Here is a 23,917-nt window from a genome sequence, read left to right on the forward strand (position 1 = left end):
AACTCATCCAAACTATGAAGAAAAACATATGGAATTATGTATTAAGCAAAAAAAAAAAAAAAAAAAAAAAAACCCAAAAAAACAGAATGCTTTATATTTTATTGATACTAAACTTAATTAATACAAAACTTACGACTAAAAGTAAAGAAGTAAAAAAAGTACTAAAAGTAAAAAAACATACTAAATAATACTAAATATAAACAAGAATAATAATTACAAAACTAAAAAATCTTAAAAATACTTAAAAAACAAAAAAGAATACTACTAAATAATACTAAAATATACTAATAATACTAAAAAAACTACTAAAAATAGAACTATGCTAAAAATTACTACTAAAAATAGACTGAATACTAAACTTTATTTTAATTAATACAAAACTCATCCAAACTATGAAGAAAAATATTTGACAGTGCTGTTTAACAGCAGTAGATTTGTTTAACATTTATTTTGAGGTTGATAAAAAAGGATAATTTTTGGATGTTCACACTGAATATATCGACACTGATGGGCGTGGTGGATATATTCAGATATGTATTCAGATATATACTTTTACATCAACAATAAACAGAATAGTAAATAAAATAACATTACTGTTCCTGTAATAAATGAGCTGCTGGAGCTCCTTCACAGCATCATCCAGCAGCTCAGTTTCCTCTGCTGAGAAGCGTTTGTTGAACACGTCCAGGTAACCGTTAAAATAGCAATCCGCCAAAGTCAGAGCTCACCTGGTTCTACTCTTAAAGGTAATGACGAGCAAGAGACTCTGATTGGTGTATTATTTCACATTATGCCCAAAATAATTAACCACACCCATGATTAATTAAGAGAATTAGTACATGACAAGGTGTACTTTTCCCATAATTATGATAGCAAAGACACTGCACAGACACAGACACCCACCAATAGATCCCTAGAGTAGGTCATATAGTGCGTATTTATATGTATATAATGTGTATCTATGTATGGTCACTGTATATATATACAGTCAGTATATAGTAATTACAGTGTTATTGTTCAGTCTGTGGTTATGAATCAGGCTGCAGAATTATAGTATCAGTAACAAACACTGAGTACAATTCTAGCATTTACACACACACACACTCACACACTCTCACACACACACACACACACACACACACACACACACATTTACACAGATGTTTCCACATGTATACTTCACAGAGTAGCTTGAGGCAATTCAGGGTTTAACGCAATCAGAGTAATGTGATAGTTACAGTGATTACATAAACACGCTCTGTGACTGTGTGTGTGTGTGAGTGTGTGTGTGTGTGTGTGTGTGTGTGTGTGGTGTGTGTGTGTGTGTGTGTGTGTGTATGTGTGTGTGAGCTATGACAGACTGACTCGTTAAAACCCTGTCTCTCTTTTATCACCCCGCACTGCCCTCTATAGGTCTCTCTCTCTCTCTACCTCTCTCTCTCTCTCTTTCACCCCCATCTCTCTCTCTCTCTCTCTCTCTCTATCTCTCTCTATCTGTCTTCCTCTCTCTACCTCTCTCTTTCTCTCTCTCTCTCTCTCTCTCTCTCTCTCTCTCTCTCTCTCTCCCTCTCTCTTTCTTTCTCTACCTCTCTCTCTTTCTCTACCTCTCTCTCTGATCTCCCTCTACCCCTCTCTTCCTCTCTATCCCTCTTCCTCTTTCCCAACCTCCCTTTCCATCCCTCCCTCTACCCCTTCTCTTTACCCCTCTCTATATTTCTCTTCCTCTCTTTCTCTCTCTCTCTACCCCGCTCTTCCTTTCTACCTCTCTCTCTCTCTCTCTCTCTCTCTCTCTCTCAGTGCTAAAATATTCTCACCAATCGCGCGAGCCAATGACATCCCAAGTTGCGGCTGTTTTTTGCCCAAACGCTGGTTGATATGGCAACCCGATGAAGCCCGACGAAGCTTCGGCGAATCAGAATTAAAAAAGCGACGGGAGGCGAAGTGAGAAGACAAATACGAGCTGATGAGAATCAGGATTTGTGGCTTTTTTTTTTTTAAAAAAGCCGTTCGGACATAAAGACTCTTTAGGAAGGCTGTGTTTGTGTGTGTGTGCGCGAGAGGGCGAGTCTGCGCGAGTGTGTGTGTGTGTTTGTGTGTGTGCGTGCGCGAGAGAGCGAGCGAGCGAGAGAGAGAGGGAGAGAGAGAGAGAGAGAGAGAGAGGTAGAGAGAGCTGTACCGCCGCTGTCTGCCGGGGGAAGCCAGCATTTCTCCGGTTCCTCGCCTGGCGTAGTGGATGATGGACTCGGCTCACGCGGACCTTCTGGAGCCTGCTCACGCGCACGTATCACCACCGCTTTGAAATCCGGCGACGCGCGGATGCTTCAGGACGCGTCGGCACGTTTCTGCACGTTTCCGGACCTTTGATCTCCTTTGATCTGCTTTGGATTGGTCGTTATCTCTTCAGCTGCTGGAGGAAAAATAAAAAGCTGGATATCAGATGAGAGTGTGGAGACGTCCTCCCGGCGTTCTGACGGCGGATGGTGGGAATACCGCGAGGAGGACGAGGGGAGACGGCGCGGGTCGTGATGCTCGCGCTACGGAGACGCTCAGCCTGGTAAGGAGCGAGGAATGTGAATGAGAGTGAAACGCCATTTATCACTAACGATGTGGAGCTATCTGTGCTGCAGTGGAGCTGTTCGCGGTGCTGAAATTTCATATGGGAGCTGTCCGTGGTGGTGAAAACGCTCGTTTGCTAAACATGGAGATGTCTGTGGTCCTAAAAAACAGCTTTGACAGCTACTGAAATTCGTATGGAGCTGTCTAACCTTCTGAAACCAATAACTGGAACCATCTAAGGTTCTGAAAGCATTCCATATGAGCTTTCAGCGGTCCTGAAACCTCCCGTTGCTTTATTTTGAGCTTTCCCAGGTCCTGGAACGGCGTTAGAGGAGCTGTCCGAAGTGCCGAAATACATAAGGAGCTTTCCGTGGTCCTAAAAATTCATATGGAGCTGTCAGTGGTGCTGAAACCGTTCGTTGGAGCTGTCTAAGGTTCTGAATCCATTAATTGGAACCATCTAAGGTTCTGAATCCATTATTCAGAGCTATTTAAGGTTCTGAATCCATTTTTTGGAGATATCCAAGCTTCTAAATACATTAATTTGAGCTGTCTAAGGTTCTGAATCCATTAATTGAAACCATCTAAGGCTCTGAATCAATTTGTTGGAGCTGTCTTAGGTTCTGAATCTATGTTAGAGAAGCTCTACATGGTTCTGAACCCGTTTAACAGAGCTGCTATAATTATAATGTAACTGTAGGTCTCAAGCACGTTTCACTGGAGCTATCCGCGGTCCTCAAAAATCCCCCCCCCCACCAAAAAAAAAACAAACCCAAAATCACTACTGCTGTAGATCTTTCTCTGTCTTTCTCTCGACTTAATTAATCAGACCGCCTCTAAAAGCTGCCCACAGAGCAGATCGCCCCCCCTTTAGAGCAGCAGCTCTGATTTTTTCCTATATGGAAATGTGTGTCCGTGGGTGTCGAGATTTATCTACAGCTTTTTCCTGCCTTCTTCTTTTCCCACATCCTCAGATTCTCTCTCTCTCTCTCTCTCAAGCTCGAGCTCTTCACAGGGTTTTACATCTCTTTTTTTTCATGCCGCTCAGATTTTCCTAAAGAGATGATGATCATGATCATGTTAATGATGATGTTGCTCAGTTTTTTTTTTTTTCTAGTTCAGATTTTTCACAAGCAGAAAAAGGCTGATGATGGTGATGCCCACAGTGATCAGAATTGCTTTGAGGATGCTTGGTGCACGGCGCTCAGCTTTTTTATGAGCTTTTTATCAAGAGATGCTCACAGCGATTGGATTTTTTTTCCGAGGAGATGCCATGGTGCTCTAAATTTGCCTGTGCCCACGGTGTTCGGATTTTCTTAGAGCCTATAGTGCTCTGAAATTTTAAACGTTTGTGGTGCTCAGCTTTTTCCATGGTGCTCAGCTTTTCATGAATAGATGTCCACGGTTCTCAGATTCCCCTGAAGAGGAAGATTTGAGAAACCATGCTGCCCACAGTGTTTTAATATTTTTTTCTGTAAAGATGCTTTAAAGATGGGCATCTTCCTCAGCTGTTCACAAAAAATATGCCAATAGTGCTCAGAGTTTCCTGTTTTCCAATAATTTGATTTTCCTGAGCAGATGCCTGTGGATGCCCACAGTCTTTACATGTTGTGTGGAGATGCCCATAGTGTTCAGATGTTCTGTAAAGCATTTTACCTTCTGCTAAATGTTGCTTTAAATATAGAAAAATGCTTGTTTTTTCTTAATCAATAGATGCAAATAGTGCTCAGGCTTTATTTTTTCATGATAAGATGGCCAAAGTGTTTAGATATTCAGTAAATCCTTTGATTCATCCATGGTGCTGAGATAAGTATTTGCTCGGGAGAAGCTCACAGTGCTCAGCATCGTAGGGTTTTTTCATGGTGCTCAGGATAGCTTAAACGATGGGCACAGTGCTCAGCTTTTCATGAATAGATGCCCATGCTGAGACGTGCCCACAGTGCTCAGTTTGCTCTCCTGAGAAGATGGCCATGGTGCTGAGAATATCCGTGGAGATGCCTATAGTGCTCAGAATTGCTTTAAAGACGGCCATGGTGTTCAGGTTTTTCAGGAAGAGATGCCCACAGTGCTCAGATTTGTCTGTGGAGATGCCCGTGGTGTTCAGATTGTCATAAAAAGATTCCAATGTAATCTGATTTCTCTTAATTTAGATGCAATCAGATTTCTTGTGGAAATGCCCATGATTTTCTGAATTGATTCAGATTTGGCCATGGTGCTCAGCTATAAAGATGTCATCGGTGCCCAATAGTGCTTTTAGCACAAAAAATGCCCACAATGCTCTATTTCTCTTATTTCTCAATGAGGAGATGTCCACAGTGCTCAGATTCTGATGTGCAGATGCCCATGGTTCTCAGAATTGCTTCAGGTTTGGGCATGATGTTCAGTTTTTCCTTAAGAGATGCCTGAACTGTGTACAGATGTTCCTAGATAAGTTCTGAAATTGTTTTAAAGATGGCAAAGGTGCCCAATAGTGCTTTTAGTATAAAAAGATGCCCACAATGCTCTATTTCTCTTAATCTGATGCCCATGGTGCTCAGCTTTCAATGAGGAGATACAGTATCCACAGTGCTCAGGTTTTGCTGTGGATATGCCCATGGTTCTCAGAATTGCTTCAGATTTGGGCATGGTGTTCAGTTTTTCCTAAAGAGATGCCCACTGTCTTCAGATGTTCCCAGGCAGATACCCATGGTGATTAGTGTTGCTTTAAAGATGGCAGTGGTGCCCATTTTTTGTATAAAAAGATGCCCATCATGCTCTGAGTTCTCCCACTGTGTTCAGATGTTTCTAGGTAGGTGCTCAAATTGTTATAAATGCCCACAATTCTCTATTTCTCTTAATCTGATGTCCATGGTGCTCAGCTTTCAATGAGTAGAAATGGTTCAGATTTGGGCGTGGTGTTCAGTTTTTTAAAGAGATGCCCACTGTGTTCAGATTTTCCTAGAAAGATTGCTATAAAGATGGCAATGGTGCCCATTGGTGCTTTTAGTACAAAAAGATGCCCACAATACTTTATTTCTCTTAATCTGATGCCCATGGTGCTCAGCTTTCAATGAGGAGATATATAATCCAGTGCTCAGGTTTTGATATGCAGATGCCCATGGTCTACAGAATTGCTTCACATTTGGCCATAATGTTCAGTTTTGTATCTAAAGCTCATTTAGACAATCTCAATTTAACAAGCTCAAATTGTTATAAAGTTGGCAGTGGTGCTCAGTTTTTAGTACAAAAAGGTGCCCATGATGCTTTGATTTCTCTTAAGCTGATGCCCATGGTGCTCAGCTTTCAGTGAGGAGATACCCACAGTGCTCAGGTTCTGATGTGGAGATGCCCACGGTTCTCAGAATTGGTCTGAAGATGCCATGGTGCTCAGCTTTTTCTAAAAAAAAAAAGGTGCCCATGCTGCTCTGATTTCTCTTAAGCTGATGCCCATGGTGTTCAGCCTTCCATTAAAGGATATCCAGAGAGCTCAGGTTTTGCTGTGGAGATGCCTACTGTGCTTATAATTGGTTTAAAACCAGTCACGGTGTTCAGCTTTTTTTATGACGAGATGCCCATGGTTCTCTGATTTTTCTGAGAAGATGCCCACAAGAAATCATGGAGCTCTTTGGTGATACCATGCTCAGATTTTTTATTTCTGAGTCCAAAGTCTTTAGATTTTCTAGACTGGAGATTGCCCATAGTTCTCAGAATTGGTTTGAAGATACCATGGTGCTCAGGTTTTAATAAAGAGATATCCACAGTGCTCAGGTTTTGATGTGGAGATGCCCATGGTTCTCAGAATTGCTTCAGATTTGGGTTCTGTGTTCAGTTTTTTATTTTCTAAAGAGATGCCCATGGTTCTCTGATTTTTCTGAGAAGATTCCCACAAGATATCATGGTGCTCTGATTTTTCTGAGAAGATTCCCACAAGATATCATGGTGCTCTGATTTTTCTGAGTATACAGTCTTTAGATCCTCTTTAGATTGCCTACGGTTCTCTAACTGTTGTGAAGATGCCATGGTACCCATTTGTAGTATAAAAATATGCCTACAATGCTCTATTTCCCTTAAGCTGGTACCCATAATTGGTTTAAAGTCGGGCAGCTTTTTTATGACAAGATTGCCCATGGTTCTCTGATTTTTTTGAGAAAATGCCCACAAGATATCACGGTGCTCTTTGGTGATACCATGCTCTGATATTTTATTTCCCAGTCTTTAGATCTTATGTGGAGATTGCCCATGGTTCTTAGAATTGGTTTGTGGATACCATGGTGCCCAATTTTTCCAAAAGAGATGACCAATGTGTTCAGATGTTTCTAGGTAGTTGATCAAATTGTTATAAAGATGGCAATGGTGCCCAATGCTGCTTTTAGTGCAAAAAGATGCCAATGAAGCTCTATTTCTTCCAAGCTGATGCCCATGGTGCTCAGCTGTCAATGAGGCGATAGAGTATCCCCAGTGCTCAGGTTTTCATGTGGAGATGCCCATTTTTGAGCCCACAGTCTTTGGGCAAGATCTTCTGTGGAGATTGCCCATGGTGCTTATGATTGCTTTAAAGATGGCAATGGTGCCCAGTGCTGCTTTTAGTACAGAAAGATGCCCACAATGCTCTATTTCTCTTAAGCTGATGCCCATGGTGTCCAGATTTCTATGTGGGGATATCTAGAGAGCTCAGGTCTTGATGTGGTGGTCAGATTTTCCTAAGTAGACACTTGTAATGTGTAAAAATTGCATTTCCTGAGGTTGGGTCCATGATGCTCAGATGTTCTTGAGTAGATGTTTTTTGTGGCGCTCTTGCTTTTCTTGGAGATGGCTTTTCATGGTGCTCCAATGTGTTTTTTTTTTTAATGAGATTTCCATGATGTTCAGAACGTCTTTGATCGTGGTGCTCTGTGATTTTCTTGAGAGCTCTTTTTTTTTAGAGCGTTTTTTGTGTTTCTTGAGATGCTCAGGGATCTCAGGTTTTCAAAAATGAGATTTCGTCAGTGCTCGTAATTGTTTCACAGAAGCCTCCGGTGCTAAATTTCTGAAGATGTCTTTAGGTTAGTGCTTCAGTGCCTTGGATTCCCAAAGAAAATGGGCATTGTGCTCAGCTTTTCTCCAGAATTTAGTTCTATTCCTTTATTTTTTTAAAGGAGATTTGTATTTTGCTTGGATTTGCTTCACAAATGCTTATATTTTAGAAGATGGCCATGGTTCTCTTTAGATCTTCTTCTGAGTTATCCATGGTATTCTGATCTCAGTGTTTTTTTTTATGATGATCATGATGTAGGGAACTGATTTGTAAATGTGCACAGTGCTGCCTGTGGTTCTCTGAGCTTCTGTGGAGCTTTCCACGCCACTCAGGCATTCCTGATATGAGGCCTGTGGAGAAATATGCCATCCATTTTTCTGCTAGAATGCTGCATGATGGGCCTGATATTTCTGGACTGGAGCTGTCCAAGGTCTTCTACATCTCTTTACATCTTTTCAGAGACAGCCATGGTGTCACCGGCTGCTCTAACATCTATCTGTCCTCTCCCAGCTTCAACATTTCTGAGGAGCTTTCAGTTCCGAAGCTTCATTATACTGTATATACAGCTCTTTAAAAAATAAGAAAAAACAAGAGAGCACTTAAAAATGATGAGTTTCTTTGATTTTACTAAATTGAAAACCTCTGGAATATAATCAAGAGGAAGATGCATGATCACAAGCCATCAAGTCAATGAGCTGAACTGCTTAAATTATATTTGCACCAGGAGTAAAGCAGCATAAAGTTATACAAAAGCAGTGTGTAAGACTGGTGGAGGAAGAGAACATGATGCCAAGATGCATGAAAAAAAAACTGTGATAAAAGACCAACCAGGGTTATTCCACCAATTTTTTTTTTGTTGTTATTTCAAACATTTCTCTTTTTATTTTTGCTAATAAATGCTCTAAATGACTTAAATTTTTTTATTTGGAATTTGGGAGAAATGTTGTCCGTAGTTTATAGAATAAAACAACAATGATAATTTTACTCAAACATAAACCTATAAATAGCAAAATCAGAGAAACTGATTTAGAAACTGAAGTGGAATCTTATTTATTTATTTATTTTTTCAGATCTATATACTTCTTTATTTTAGAAAGGAGATTTCTATGATGGCCAGTCATTTTTAAAGATATTAATGATGTTCTTTGGACAAATTCTCCATAATATATTTATTTTTAGTCCTTTATTTTAAAAAGAACATTTCTGTAATGCTCAGAACTGCTTTAGCTATCCTTTTTGGTGTTTTTTTTATATCTTACCTGTTTTTATACTATACTTTTAAAAAGGTATTTCTTAAAAGAGATTCTCAGACCTGCTTTTTGCTTTTTGAGTTTCCTAAAATTTTCTTCAAAGGATTTGAACATCCATATAGGTCAGTTGCCTGGGCCTATAAAAAGCTGAATCATAGACTAAATCTTATTTTTGGAAAATGGAAAATCTCCATTCAAAATGCTTTTTAGTCTAATACCAGGGTTATATATGTCCCTTATAGATGCCAGAGATGCTCATCTTCACTAGAGAAAAAAACCCATCCATTTTTAATCTGGAACGCTGTATAATGGGCCTGATGTCTCTTGGCTGGAGCTGTCCACGGTCCTCCACGTCCCTTTACATCTCTTTAGATCTTCTCAGAAACAGCCAGGGTCTCTTTCATTGTTTCAACATTTATCTCATTTATCTACAGATCTTTTCTCAGCCTCAACATTTCTGTGTAGCTTTCCCAGAAGATCAGATATTCTAATGAGTTCCCCATGGTTCTCTGACTTTCCAAAACATCATTTATCCATATTCTCTTATTTAAAAAAAAGGAGACTTCTATGATTCTCAAAATTGCTTAATGATGATTTTGATTCTCAAAATTACAGTAACCTTAACATTCACAGCTCTGGAAAACATTGAGAGCACATTGAGTTTCTCTGATTTTGCTATTTATAGGTTTATGTTTGAGTAAAATGAACATTGTTGTTTTATTCTATAAACTACAGACAACATTTCTCCCAAATTCCAAATACAAATATTAATTGGTCATTTAGAGCATTTATTATTTGCAGAAAATGAGAAATGGCTGAAATAACAAAAAATATGCAGAAGAGCTTTCAGACCTCAAATAATACAAAGAAAACAAGTTCATATTCATAAAGTTTTAAGAGTTCAGAAATCAATATTTAGTGGAATAACCCTGGTTGGTTTTTAATCACAGTTTTTTTTTCATGCATCTTGGCATCATGTTCTCCTTCACCAGTCTTACACACTGCTTTTGGATAACTTTTTGCTGCTTTACTCCTGTTGCAAAAATACAAGCAGTTCAGTTTGATGGTTTGATGGCTTGTGATCATCCATCTTCCTCTTGATTATATAATTTGATAAAATCAAAGAAACTCATCGTTTTTAAGTGATCTCTTTTTTTTCAAATATTCAATTAATTTTCCTGTTTTGGTTTTTGTTTTCAGTAAGAATTACATAAGTTTCTCTTTAAATACTCATAAAAAAATAGATAAAGAAATAAAATGCTATAGAGAGAACAGTACAATAGAGTCTGAGTTACTGTATTTTAAAAAAATGTTGCTTGTTCTTACAGTAGAGACCAGGCAGCTAATTATTATATACTGTATGATCTACTGTACACATTTTTTATTTAAGGAAGCATAAAGGGGAATGACTACACACTGACGGTGAGTGTCAGAAAAAAGGTGGACACTCCAAGTATGCAAATATATTGTATTAGAAGCAAATAAAAAACACTAAACTCAGTTATAACAAGTTATAACTTAAAATAGTTGAGTAATGTTTGGAAAAATATTCCATTTTTAATTTAAACAGGCTTAATTTGTTTGAGTTCAGACAAAACACTGTGGTTCACAGTGTGAAAACTCATGATCCTTCACCTTCACTTAAAATTACTACATTTCTACAACTTATAGCATTAATAGCATAAATAACCTTAAAATAGAGCCTGTTGGTACTCCACAAGATCAAACTGATCCCAGTAACATCACCAAATTAACAGTTTTACATAAAAATCAATACTAGAGTAAAAATAAGTTAGAAAGTTAATCTGGGATTAGATCTTTAAATAGATGTTGAAGGTGTGGATGACAACACGGCACCATGACTCCATTACAAAGAGATATAAAGAGATAAAGTGACCATAAACAGCTCCAGTCTAGAGATATTTATACAAAAAATGATGATATATTTCTCCACAGTGAATAAAAGCATTATAGGCATCTATAAAGAAATAATTATCACTATGAACATCTCCAAAAACAATTCTTCAAAAAGAGACAAAAGAAAATCTAAATGAATTCAGGGCATCATAGAGATCGCCTTCATAAAATAAAGGACTATAAATAAATGACATTTGAAGCATCTGAGAACCACGAGTATCTCATTAAAACATCTGATTATCTCGTCTCATTACCTCCACAGAAAACCAGATCATCATAAAGGACTCCACGCATCTTCAGTCTCTTCTTATCTCCTCAGAAACATAGAAAGACAGACGATAAAGCAGTAAGGACACTGTGGATCAATCCAAAAAGATCTAAAGAGCTAAAAAAAAAAAGATCAGAGATAAAAAAAAAATATCTAAAGAGATTCACAAAGATCTAAAGTGATCCACAAAGGTCTAAAGAGATAAAAAGATGTAAAGAGATCCACAAAAATCTAGAAAGATCTAAAGAGTACTAAAAAGATATTTAGATAACTACAAAGGTATAAGAGATCTAAAAATATATAAAGAGATCCACAAAGATCTAAAAAGATCTACAAAGAACTAAAGAGGTCCACAAAGATCTAAAGAGATGAAAAATGATCAAAAGAGATATAAACAGATCTAAAGACATATAAAAGATTCAAAGAGAGGTAAAAAGTTCTAGAGATATAAAAAAAGATCTAAAGAGATCCACTAATTTCCAAAGAGATCCATTAAGATCTAAAATAAGATTTAAAAGATCTAAAGAGACTTACAAAGATCTAAAGAGCTCCACAAAGACGTAAAGAGATCTATTAAGATCTAAAGATATATAAAAAAAATCTTAAGAGATATGAAAAGATCTAAAGAGATATAAAAAATGTAAAGAGATGTAAAATGATACAAAGAGACGTAAAGCAACCCACAAAGGTCTAAAGTAATTTACAAAGAACTGAAGAGATATAAAAAAGATCTAAAGAGCTCCACAAAGATCTGAAGAGATATAAAAAAGATCTGAAGAGATCCACAAAGATCTGAAGAGACATAAAAAAAGATCTGAAGAGATCCACAAAGATCTGAAGAGACATAAAAAAAGATCTAAAGAGTTCCACAAAGAACTGAAGAGATATAAAAAAGATCTAAAGAGTTCCACAAAGATCTGAAGGGATGTAAATAGATAAAGGACTTCATAAAACATACTTGCTTCTGAGATTTATCAAAATGTAATTTATTTAAACTCTTTTATTTTATAAAGGAGAGTTTCTAATTTGTAATTTTCAATTGTCTTGGAAGTTCTTCATGATGTCATCATAGAGCTTTTAGTATTTAGAATTTATTTGAGATGTCCACAGCTCTTCTAAATGTACTTTTTTGTCATATATATATATATATATATATATATATATATATATATATATATATATATATATATATATATATATATATATATACTCCTTTACTTTATAAAGGAGATGCTCGTGGTGTTTTCCTCAGGATATGTTGATGGGCATGTTGATCAGCTTTTCTTTGAAGATACTTGTGGCACATAGTTCTCAGATGTTCCACATGTCGTTTATTTATAGCCCTTTATTTGTATGATACGCAGAACTGCATTAGAGAAGCTCCTGGTGGTTTTCTATAGATGATGTGGAGATCATTACATCACTCTACAGGCTTTTGACAGGTTTCTGTGAAAATGGGAATGGTGCTCAGAATTGTTTGTGGAGCGTTCCATGTTTCTCAGAGATTCTAAATAGAATTTATTTAAGCTCCTTTATTTAATAAAGGAGTTTTTTTATGATGGTCAGAAGGACATGGCTCTCTCTTAGGTTTTTGTGGAGATGCCCACGGTTCTCAGACTTTCCATGAAATAACATTTTTATCTATTTATACTCCTTCATTGTATAAAGGAGATTTGTATGATACTCAGAACTGCATTACTTTCTTTAGAATTCCTCTATAATGATCAGACTTGTTTGTGGAAATCATTATTGTGCTCAGCAGAGATGTCCACAGTTCTCTGTTTTTCTGAGAAAGTGGGCATGGTGCTCAGATGTTCCCAACTTCATTTATACAGCTCTGAGAAATAAAATAAAAGAGCACTTAAAAATGATGAGTTTTTTTTTTTTTCATTTTAACACATTAAAAACCTCTGGAATATAATGAAGAGGAAGATGGATGATCACAAGCCATCAAACCAAACTGACCTGCTTTAATTTTTGCACCAGGAGTAAAGCAGCATAAAGTTATCCAAAAGCAGTGTGTAAGACTGGTGGAGGAGAACATGATGCCAAGATTCATGAAAAAAAACTGTGATTAAAAACCACCAGGGTTATTCCACCAATTTTTTATGGTTTCTGAACTCTTTATGAAACTTTATTAATATGAATTTGTTTTCTTTGCATTATTTGAGGTCTGAAAGCTCTGCATATTTTTTGTTATTTCAGCCATTTCTCATTTTCTGCAAATAAATGCTCTAAATGACTTAAATATTTTTATTTGGAATTTGGGAGAAATGTTGTCTGTAGTTTATAGAATAAAACAACAATGTTCATTTTACTCAAACATAAACCTATAAATAGCAAAATCAATCAATGTTTTTATCTAAGATTAATAAAAATAATCAGAAAAATACTCATTAGACTAAAAGAGCAACAAAATACTCATTAGTTTTAACCCTACTAATGGGGCTAATAATAATATTGTACTGTATTTTGTGACTGGAGCTGTCCATGTTCTTAAACACCCATTTATGTCTTATTGGATCTCTTTATCCACTCGTAACATTCTTAACATCTAACTAAAGATCTTCTCCAAGACAAACTTAACCCCTAAAACCTCTAGAACCCTCAGTTACTATTCAGGTATTAATCTTTATACAAAAAAATATCTGAATATAGTGATTTTATTGGTATTGGTTTGATATTTTGTTGATCTTGTGGAGTCCCACCAGGCTCTACGTTAGGACCAATAGAACTATAATGTTATTGATGATATATCTTACAGTAGTGCTGATATTTTGTTTTTTATTCTGTATAATCTGGAATGATGAAACAATTACTTGATATGATAAGCGATGATAATAATGGATCATTTCTCTGTGAAGATTTCACATTTAAACATCTTCTGGGCATTTGAAGACCATTTAAATCTCAAGTTCAGCGGTTTTTATCATTTTTTGAAGTTAAGATTAATCAAACTAATCTTAAAAAATAATCACCTGATGCTCATTATAGCCCTAATGATGGAGCTTATAATAATAATAATAATAATAATAATAATAATAATAATAATAATAATAATAATAATAAAATTGTACTATAGTTTGTGACTGGAGCTGTCCATGGTCCTGTACATCACTTTATGTCTTGTTAGATCTCTTTAGATCTTTTAGAGACAGTCATAGACAGTGTTAATCCCCTTTTTATCATTCTTAACATCCAACTAAAGATGTTCTCCAAGACATCCATGTTCTCTAGTGGAGAACCTCCAAGAGGTTCTCCACTAGAACCTCTAGAACCCTCAGTTGACTATTGGAGTATAGTGGTTTTATTGGTATTGATTTGGTATTTTGTTGGTCTTGTGGAGTCCCACCAGGCTCTACGTTAGGGCCTACAGAACTATGATGTTATTGATGCTCTATATCTTACAGTAGTGTAGATATTTAGGTTTTTTTTCTGTTTAAGCCTCCTGTTACCACTAAATTTACTAACACCTTTTATGTTTGGGATCATTTTGACCCCAGCAGTTTTAAACTACAGAAAAATATTCTTATATAATAACAGTTTTTACCCAAGTTTAAGTCACATGCTGTGTTCGTTTGTTGACTACTTACAGTAAATAGACATTTAAAAAATCTCCATAATTCACCATAAAATCTCATTGATTTAGAGAGATCTTATTGATATTTAATGTCTTTTTATTATTTCTTTCTATTAAATAAAACATGTATTATGTATTAAAGCACAACATATAGAATATTTCAAATTTAAACAAACTCTGGGCATTTAAAGGCCATTTAAATCTCACGTTCTGCTGTTTCTGTCATTTTTTGAAATGAAGATTCATCAAACTAATCTGAAAAAATAAACACCAGATTATTTGGAGCCCTAATAATGAGGCTAATAATAAAAAAAAATAAAAATCAAATAATAATAATAATAATAATAATAATAATAATAATAATAATAATGTACTGTATTTTGTGACTGGAGCTGTCCATGGTCCTGTACATCCATTTATGTCTTCTTAGATCTCTTTAGATCTTTGAGAGACAGTTATAGACAGTTTAATTCACTTTTAACATTCTTAACATCTAACTAAAAATGTTCTCCAAGACTAACTTAACCCCTAGAACCTCTAGAACCCTCAGTTTACTATTGAAGTGAAGTGATTTTATTGGTCTTGTGGAGTTCCACCAGGCTCTACGTTAGGACCTATAGAATTATGATGTTATTGATGCTGTATATCTTACAGTAGTGTAGATATTTTGGTTATTTCGGTTGAACCATTAACCAGATGATGTTGTTGGTGGTGTTCTGGTTTATATATAGAGTTTACTGAGCTCAGGTTTATCAGATTCCTCCAGCGCTCTTCGCTCTCGGGCGAGTGGAGTTTGGCCACGAATGCAGTTCTGCTGCTATGGATCTGGAATACTGAATCAGGCTGATCTGGCGGCCGAACAGTTGCACTATTGTCGGCAGAGTCTTACGCTGGTTCTTTTTTCGCTCGGAGCTTCGGAAAAGGGTTTCAGATACTTTGCTTTATTGGTACGACCCAGAAAATGTATAAAAAGATAAACAATTAAACCGATATATGCATGAATATGTAACCCAGCTGACACACAAGCGACCTTCAACATAGAAATGTGGTCAAATATTTTATAAAATATAAAACATTGAAACAATGTTAAATCAACATTTAACCCTCCTGTTATGTTCATTTGTCAGTAACAGCAATGGTCTTTTCAGGTCAATTCGATCCGATTCATGTTTGACTGTCCAATTAATATGCAAAATAATAATAATTCAGAAAAATCCAAAAAGCAGTGTGAATATTTTAATATTAACAACATTGCAAATTATTCTATCAATTATTCTATCAATTTAGTGCAATCGTGTTCCTTACCTCTAACAGGTAATGCTTCAATCAGGATAATCACTAATTTTTAAATAAATAAAAATAAGAGATACATGTTCATTTTTTTTAATGTTTCAATACTTTACTACTTTTGAAAGACCAACATATTAGGCATAATAGCTTTACATAATATTAAAACATAACATTGAATTTTGTTTTAGTTCTTGTTTATTGCAGGGGGTTATACTTTGATTACATTAATCACACTAATTAAGGCAAGCAGATGAAGTTTTATACTGAAAAAAATACTTTTAACAATTTTTCCGACATCTTCAAACTTTCAAACGGGTTAATTTTAAATGTTTTTTCAACATAACATAAAGTTCAATCAACATAACGTCCTCAACCTTCTGCCTTTATAATCAGTATTCTATCATTTAACATTTGATCACCATTTCTAAAAACAGTTGGATGGAGGAATAAAAAAAGGAACATTTTTACTTCTATTTGCAGTAACTTATTTTTAATTAAACACCATGTTCATATTCTATTAGTTTTAGTTTTAGTTTAATTTTTGTGTTTTTAAGATCAGATGTTCAGTAATCAGATTGGTAGTGGTGGGAATATATTAAAAGTAAGTTTATTGTTAACAATCTGTTAAACATAGTATTTTCTACTTTTAGTGAGCTATGGTTTATTAAAGGTTGAATGTATGACCCAGCTGGGTATGTAAAATAAGTGATATACTTAAGTAGACAATGGGTTTTTTTAGAGATTGGAGAGATGTTTTGTTTTGTTTAAACTTATATTTAATATATATTTTGAGACGATTTGATTGGTTGAGAGGCTTGATATTCATGATTAGTGTTGATACCATTATTATTAACATTTTATACCTTTTTATTTTGGATTCTCTTTGCATATATACTTTTTTTTTACATTTTTACATACATTTTTTTAATGTATGGGAATCTATATGCCATAAATATGCGTGTATACACACTCATATACACGCACACGATTCATACACACACGAGAGAGTGTGTGTATGAGTGTGTGTCTGTTATAGAGTGTGTGTCAGTGTCTGTGTGCGTGCGAGCGCGCGTGCCCGTGAAGGAGCCAGAAAGAGAGACAGAGAGAAAGAGAGAGAGAGAGACGGAGTTCATTTGCATGAATCACGCGAGCGCCTACAAAACGCTTTAATCCCCGTTTTGTTTGGAGATGCGCGCGATGACGTCGCGCGAGAAGCCTCCGGTAAGGAGGAGATAGGAGCGCGCGAGCCGGTCGACACCAAGCCGGAGCCGAGCACGAGCCTTCCAGAACCGACCTCTCTCTGTCTGTCTGTGGTTTTTTTTTGTGTGCGAGCTCGCGCTGTTTCAAACGCTGTTTTAACGCTGTTTTTAAGCTGTTTTCAGGGTTGCAGCGCGTGCGTTCGCTCGCTCGCTCGTGCGTTCGTATGTATGTATGTACCTCCGCGAGAGAGGCAATAAGAACGGACCCCCCCACCCCACCACCACCACTGAAATATGCAGGGTGAGTAAAAGAGAGAGAGAATAAGAGAGCGAGAGAGGGAGCGCGAGAGACTTGGATGTTGAATTGCCGCACGTATCTCAATCTCTTATTCACACTGTTTAATGTTTATGTGTTTGTTGCTATGAAATGCATGTTTGCGCCTATTTTTAAAGGGTTGTTTTCACTGTTTAAAGGTTTCTAACGTGCATTTCTGAACCGTTGCCAGAGAAATAACGGATCTTTCCGGTGTTCTAACGCCCCCCCCCCCCACACACACACACACACCGGTTCTCCTCGCGTGCACTCGTTCGCTCGCTCTGAAGTCCCGATTCCGCCCTGCAACCGCTGATTTGGGCTTTTTTAGGGGGGGATGCGTCTTCAAATTGCGCAGTGCCGAGCGAAAAAATGTTTAGCTGCTCCCTTTTTTCGTTCACTCTCTCTCTCTATCTATCTCTCTCTCTCTTTCTCTTTTTTGTCTTCTCTCCAAATGAGGCTCACCCAAGATATATTTATATATCCAACTACACACACATATACACACATATATATATATATATATACACACACACAATCGTTAGCATTGTCTTGCTGTTACACGATTAGCTCGTCTCGCTTTTCGTCGTCGTGAGCTTTTTTTCTCGTTGGCCGAGCCGAAGGTGAATTTGTGATCCATAGCATTGCATAAATCACCCCGACTGGCTGGCATGAGCTCAGGTAGGCAAAAAAAAAAGAAAAGAAAGAAAGAAGGAAGGAGGCATCTATCTCACTCTGAACTGGTTCATCTGTCTTTTTTTCTTTTTTATCCTCTTTGCAAGAAGTAAGTTCATAAACCTGTCTCCATTTCTCTCTCTTAAATGTTATAAAAGCTTAAGCATAACTTGACGTTGGTCATACTCAAACGTTCAACGCTCAACGCCACACTGTTGTTCTCGAATTCAAAGAATGTAATTATTGCATACCCTGAAGGTAATTCCAATCCTTGATGCATTGCCTCGTTCGCTCGCTCAACACGCAGTACAGTGACTCCCTGACAGCTCCTCTCTGCTTTATTTAATCCCCAAAGAGAATAACCCCCTAAATGTTGATGTTTTTGATGTTTCAAAAAAACACTAATTTGCCTTTTTTTTCTCCCCCTCCCTCTCTCCCCTTTCTCTCTCTCTTTTTCCAGATGACACCGAGGTCTGCAGCCGCACTACAGTGATCTGGGTCATCCAATCCCATGAAAATGCATGTCTGGATACTGCCGATTACACTGCTGGTTGGAGCTTCTCTAAGCCTGGTGGAGATGTACGACAGTTATGGGGAGATCTGCAGGAATCTGTGCACTTGCGAGGAAAAAGAAGGCATCCTGACCGTCAGCTGCGAGAACAGGGGCATCGTCAGGCTGTCGGAAATCAGCCCAGTGCATTTCTCCACCTACCACCTCCTGCTGACGGGCAACCTGCTTAAAAAGCTGTCCGTCAACGACTTCATTAACTACACCGGAGTCACCATTTTGCATCTGGGCAACAATGACATCGCCGACGTGGAGACCGGGGCATTTAACGGACTCCAGGGATTAAAGAGGTTGCACTTGAACAACAACAAAATCGACGTGCTAAGGGACGATACATTTGCTGGATTAGAGAGTCTGGAATACCTTCAAATTGATTACAATTTTATTAGCATCATCGAGCCCAATGCTCTCAGCAGGCTCCACCACATGACCGTGCTCATTCTGAACGACAACCTGCTGTCGTCTCTGCCCGCGAACATTTTCCGCAACGTGCCCTTGACCCATTTGGACCTCAGGGGAAACAGGCTGAAAATGTTCCCGTATATCGGTCTTCTGGAGCACATGGACAAAGTGGTGGAGTTACAGCTGGAGGAGAACCCGTGGAATTGTTCGTGCGAGCTGATTGCACTCAAGGCTTGGCTGGAGAGCATCGCGTACACAGCGTTGGTCGGGGAGGTCGTTTGCGAGACTCCCTTTCGGCTGCACGGCCGAGACCTTGACGAAGTTTCCAAGCAGGAGCTTTGTCCCAGAAGAGCCATTTCGGAGTACGAGATGCGTCCGCCGCCTCCTCTTAGCACTAGTGGATATTTCCAGACGACTCCAGCCGTGGTGACAGCCTCGGCCACTTCCTCGGCCGTGCTCAGATCCTCCTCCAGACCCACCAAGGGCACCCGGCAGTCCAACAGGACCAGGTCCAAGCCCACGACTCGCATCCCGGCCAACCCTTACAACTACGGACCCATCATAGCTTTCCAGACCAAATCCCCCGTGCCTTTGGATTGTCCCACGGCCTGCACGTGCAACCTGCAAATCTCTGACCTCGGGCTGAATGTCAACTGCCAGGAGAGGAAGATTGAAAGCATATCGGATCTAAAGCCCAAGCCATACAATCCCAAAAAGATGTACCTCACAGGGAATTACATCCCCATAGTGCGCAGATCGGATTTCGTGGAAGCCGAAGGATTGGATTTGTTGCACTTGGGAAACAATCGGATAGCGCTTATACAGGACAGGGCTTTCGGGGATTTAATTGGCCTACGCAGGCTTTACTTGAATGGCAATTTGATCGACAGGCTCACTGCAGAAATGTTCTTTGGGCTTCACAACCTGCAGTACCTGTATTTGGAATACAACAAAATCCGGGAGATTGTGGGAGGTACGTTTCGTTTCGTGCCCAACCTGCAGCTGCTGTTCCTCAACAACAACCTTCTCAAAACCTTGCCTGGAGGCATCTTTTCCACTCTGTCGCTCGCCAGACTCAACCTGCGCAACAATCACTTCCAGAACCTGCCCGTGAGCGGGGTTCTGGACCAGCTGAAGGCTTTGGTGCAGATCGATCTGTTCGAGAACCCATGGGATTGCTCTTGCGACGTGGTAGGGATGAAAATATGGCTGGAGCAGCTCAACTCCGGCACCGTGGTTAACGATGTCGTTTGCGCGACTCCAAAGAGGCTGGCCGGCAAAGACATGCGCGGAGTCCTTGCTGAGCTTTTGTGCCCGGATTATTCGGATATAGTCGTTTCGACCGTTGCTCCTTCTGAGGAACCGTTGGCGGGCAGGATCACCACCACGGAGATGCCACTGAGGTACAACACCCCTACGAGCACCGTGCCGCTGTCCGTGCTCATCCTCAGCCTTCTCCTGGTCTTCATTATGTCTGTGTTTGTGGCTGCTGGGCTGTTTGTAGTGGTCATGAAGCGGCGCAAGAAGTCGCAGAGTGACCGCACCAGCACCAACAACTCGGATGTTAGCTCCTTCAACCTGCAGTACAGCCTCTACAGCAACCGGTCTGTTCCTAAGGTCAAGCCTCCCGCCGGCCATGTCTACGAGTACATCCCGCATCCGTTGGGCCACATGTGCAAGAACCCCATCTACAGGTCCAGGGAGGGCACCGCTGTCGAGGATTACCCCGATTTGCATGAGCTGAAGGTGGTCAGCTATAGGAATACGCCCGAAGACGAGCGGGATCCCACCTTGCGGAGCCCGAACTACACGGTCAGCACCATCGAGCCTCGGGAGGAGCCGTCCACGGTTCAGGACGCCGAACATTTCTTCAGAGGGATCCTGGAGCCGGACAAGGCCACACCCAGCAGCACTGGAAGTAGGTACGAGTACAAGTACCCCAGTCCTGGAGCGTACACGTACAACCCGAATTTCGACGTCAGGCGGCAGTACTTACATCCCGAGACTGTGCTGTACGGCACGGCGCCAAGTACTGTCTACGTGGAGCCCAACAGGAACGAGTACTTGGAACTAAAGGCGAAACTCCAAGTGGAGCCGGACTACCTCGAAGTTCTTGAGAAACAGACCACGTTTAGCCAGTTTTAAACCATGGTCCGTTAACAATAATAATACACACTTTACTGTACTGTAAAAAAAAGCTTCCCCTTACAGTACACACCCTTATACCCTCTTACTTACTTAAGACGTACCATCTGAAGCTGGAGGGTGCCCGGGCAACAGCGTACACCGTTATTCTTTAACGGGAAACGGAAAAAAATGAACGAAACACGCGAAAAAAGCAAACGACAGAAAAAAAGCAAGTCCTACAGCGGGGTGTGCCAAACTGTATTTCTTTAAGTTTCAAAGCTACACGACATTTACAGGAACAACTGCAGCAAACAGCAGCAGCAGCAGAAGCGACAACTAAAACAACTTACAAAAAAAAAGAGCTCTCTAAAACGAATAAATGAACGAACGAAAGGATGAAAGCACGAGTTGTGATAAAAAAAAAATGAACAAAAAAAAAACACAGAAATGACGATGCAAAATCTATTTTTTTAAGTTGAAGATTGAATACGCGTAAATGTAGGTGTACAGATTAATCCGAGCCCATTTTTTTCAGGAGTATAAATAATATCACGCAGATATTGTGAACTATTGCGACAGGAAACGCAGAAATGTTTATATATATATGTATATATTTCAAAAAAACACAAGAGAGAGAGAGAGTATGAAAGAGTGTCAGAAAGAGAAAGAGAGAGAATAAAAGACAGATAAAGAGAGAGAGAGAGATAAAGAATAAAGAGTAAAGTAAAAGTAAAAATCACCCGACATCCGACAGTAAAAACTGTACTCCAGTGCATCTTTAACTGTGCAGGACTATTCTTCTGCTCTAGTCTGTAAGTAAGTATTTATTGGTATACTCTCTTTGCCATGTATTTTCCACATTATTTGATTCTCCATCGATATTACCTGTACCATTCCCCATCTGTACCAGCTTTCTGTTCGTAATTCTGATCATTTTACTGTAGCTTGCATTGTACAAGTGGCTTTCTTTCGACGGTGGCACACCCCCGACCCCCCCCCGACGACGGCGACGACGACGACATGTCAAACAGAGACTTGACTTTTTGCTTCATTTAAAGATTTCAAAAGAAAAAGTGTCTTTGTATGCTGTCTGCACTTTTTTGGGAAAAAAAGCAAAGAAACGATGAAAAAAAAAGTCAAACTAAATCAAAAATCTATAATTATATGGAGAGAATCGAGAATATCAATGGAGAGAGAGAAGGGCCTGTGCAGGGTCTTCCCAGCTACCATTAGAGGAACTATTATTAATATAATGATAAATAACGATTAGATGATTATATATTAAAAATGAATTTGTGCGTTCATTCTTAATATGTATTTTAATAACACGTTGTTCTCAATCAGAAATTCGTAAACAATGATGATACAAAAGAATTGAAGAGTAATAATATAATAATTATGTTGAATTGTGTAACATAATACTGATACTGATATTTTAATGTTTGAACACCTATTTTTATACGAGCATTATACGCAAAATTCTCTTTCCCTTATTGTTTTCATTTGTTTATTGTTTTTTTCGATTGATTGCTTTCCACTTATTGCACTATATTGACCAAAATATGTTTATGTCATCAATAAATATGATGTCAGGTTCTTACACGGTACGTCATTGTTGGGGGAAAAAAAAAAGTGATGAACAAAGCTGTGAGACTTGATGGAAATTTGATGGAAATTTGATGGAAACTGTTGGGTTTTCTGTTTCTGTTTTCTCTGGGTTCCTCTTAGGCCCCGAGGCCTGAGCTGTAAGTGCGCCGTAGGGTCGCGTTAGGTGGAGCGTTAGCGCCGCTGCTAATCAATACATGCTTGTAACCAATGTTCAGAGTTGCTCAGAACACAATCAATGGGGGAAGGTGGAGCTCAGACATTTTTCAGAGCTGATCGGAGCTCCGAGTCCGAGCGCTGCTCAGCGAGGGTACTGTACCGTACCGGCCGGAGCGCCGCCGCTAACGCCACCAACGAAGCCAGAGCGGCAGATCGGCTGCTTTACGCTGAATGAAAATGACAGGGTCAAGATCGTAATACCCGCAGGCTAAGTCATCCGCTGTGAGCTTCCTGCTGCATCTTAATGCCGCATCTGAGCCGGAGCTCCCTCAATCAGACTCAAAATCACAATCAGAAATTACATCTGCAGCTGGAGAAGCTGTGATCTCTCCTCTGCTTTTATTTATCACTTTTAAAAACATTGATTTCCTTCATTTTTCTCTTTTATTTGTGTCAAACAGGTAATGAGACTGGATGCAAGAGCAGACAGCAGTTTATTCCATGAAACACAAACCAAAAGACAAGGGCCAAGGGTTGAAATCACAATCAGAAATTAGATCTGGAACTGGAGAAGCTGCGATCACGCTTCTGCTTTTATTTCTCACTTTTAAATACATAGATTTCCTTTGTTTTTCTTTTTTTTTTGTCAGGTAATGAGGTAATGAGACTGGATTGAATCCCGGTCATGCAGCTTGCCATCAGCTGCCGGAGCCCCAAGAGAGCACAATGAGTGGGTTGAGTAATTGGCCGTGTAAATTGAAAAGTAAAAATGATTAGAAAAAAATATAATTATTTTTTTATATATATATAATAAAAAAATACATTTAGAAGTTAATTTATATATTTAAAAAAAACACAATCCAAAAGAGGCAGGCAAGGGTCGAAATCACATTTGCGAAACTGAGATGTAGTTAAAAAACAAAGCAAATGGTGAGAACACCACTAGAAATACACATTAGAAATATAACTCTCAGAGCTTCAATAGAGGACAATAGAAATGATAAGACTATGTCCT

The 23,917-nt window shown here is 38.7% G+C and overlaps 1 protein-coding gene across 2 annotated transcripts; it reads left to right on the forward strand.

Moving 5' to 3' along the window:
* Positions 1 to 1,861: 1,861 nt before the first annotated feature.
* On the forward strand, positions 1,862 to 22,736 carry LOC103024053 (SLIT and NTRK-like protein 5). 2 transcript variants are annotated; one of them, XM_007232253.4, is made up of 2 exons: positions 1,862 to 2,554; positions 18,502 to 22,736. In XM_007232253.4, the coding sequence occupies exon 2, from the start codon at positions 18,553 to 18,555 to the stop codon at positions 21,154 to 21,156; it is 2,604 nt and encodes an 867-aa protein (XP_007232315.3). In that variant the 5' UTR covers positions 1,862 to 2,554; positions 18,502 to 18,552; the 3' UTR covers positions 21,157 to 22,736. The 2 variants fall into 2 exon arrangements, with proteins under 2 accessions (XP_007232315.3, XP_015456513.3); XM_015601027.3 differs by lacking the exon at positions 1,862 to 2,554 and adding an exon at positions 16,973 to 17,354.
* The last annotated feature ends 1,181 nt before the right edge of the window (positions 22,737 to 23,917 follow it).

This window comes from Astyanax mexicanus, chromosome 21 (genome assembly GCF_023375975.1).
Source record: "Astyanax mexicanus isolate ESR-SI-001 chromosome 21, AstMex3_surface, whole genome shotgun sequence".
In the NCBI taxonomy this organism is placed as follows: Eukaryota; Metazoa; Chordata; class Actinopteri; order Characiformes; family Acestrorhamphidae; genus Astyanax; species Astyanax mexicanus.

Excerpts from the sequence above, each read along its gene's own strand:
- LOC103024053 (XM_007232253.4), top strand. The coding sequence starts at position 18,553 with ATGAAAATGCATGTCTGGATACTGCCGATTACACTGCTGGTTGGAGCT.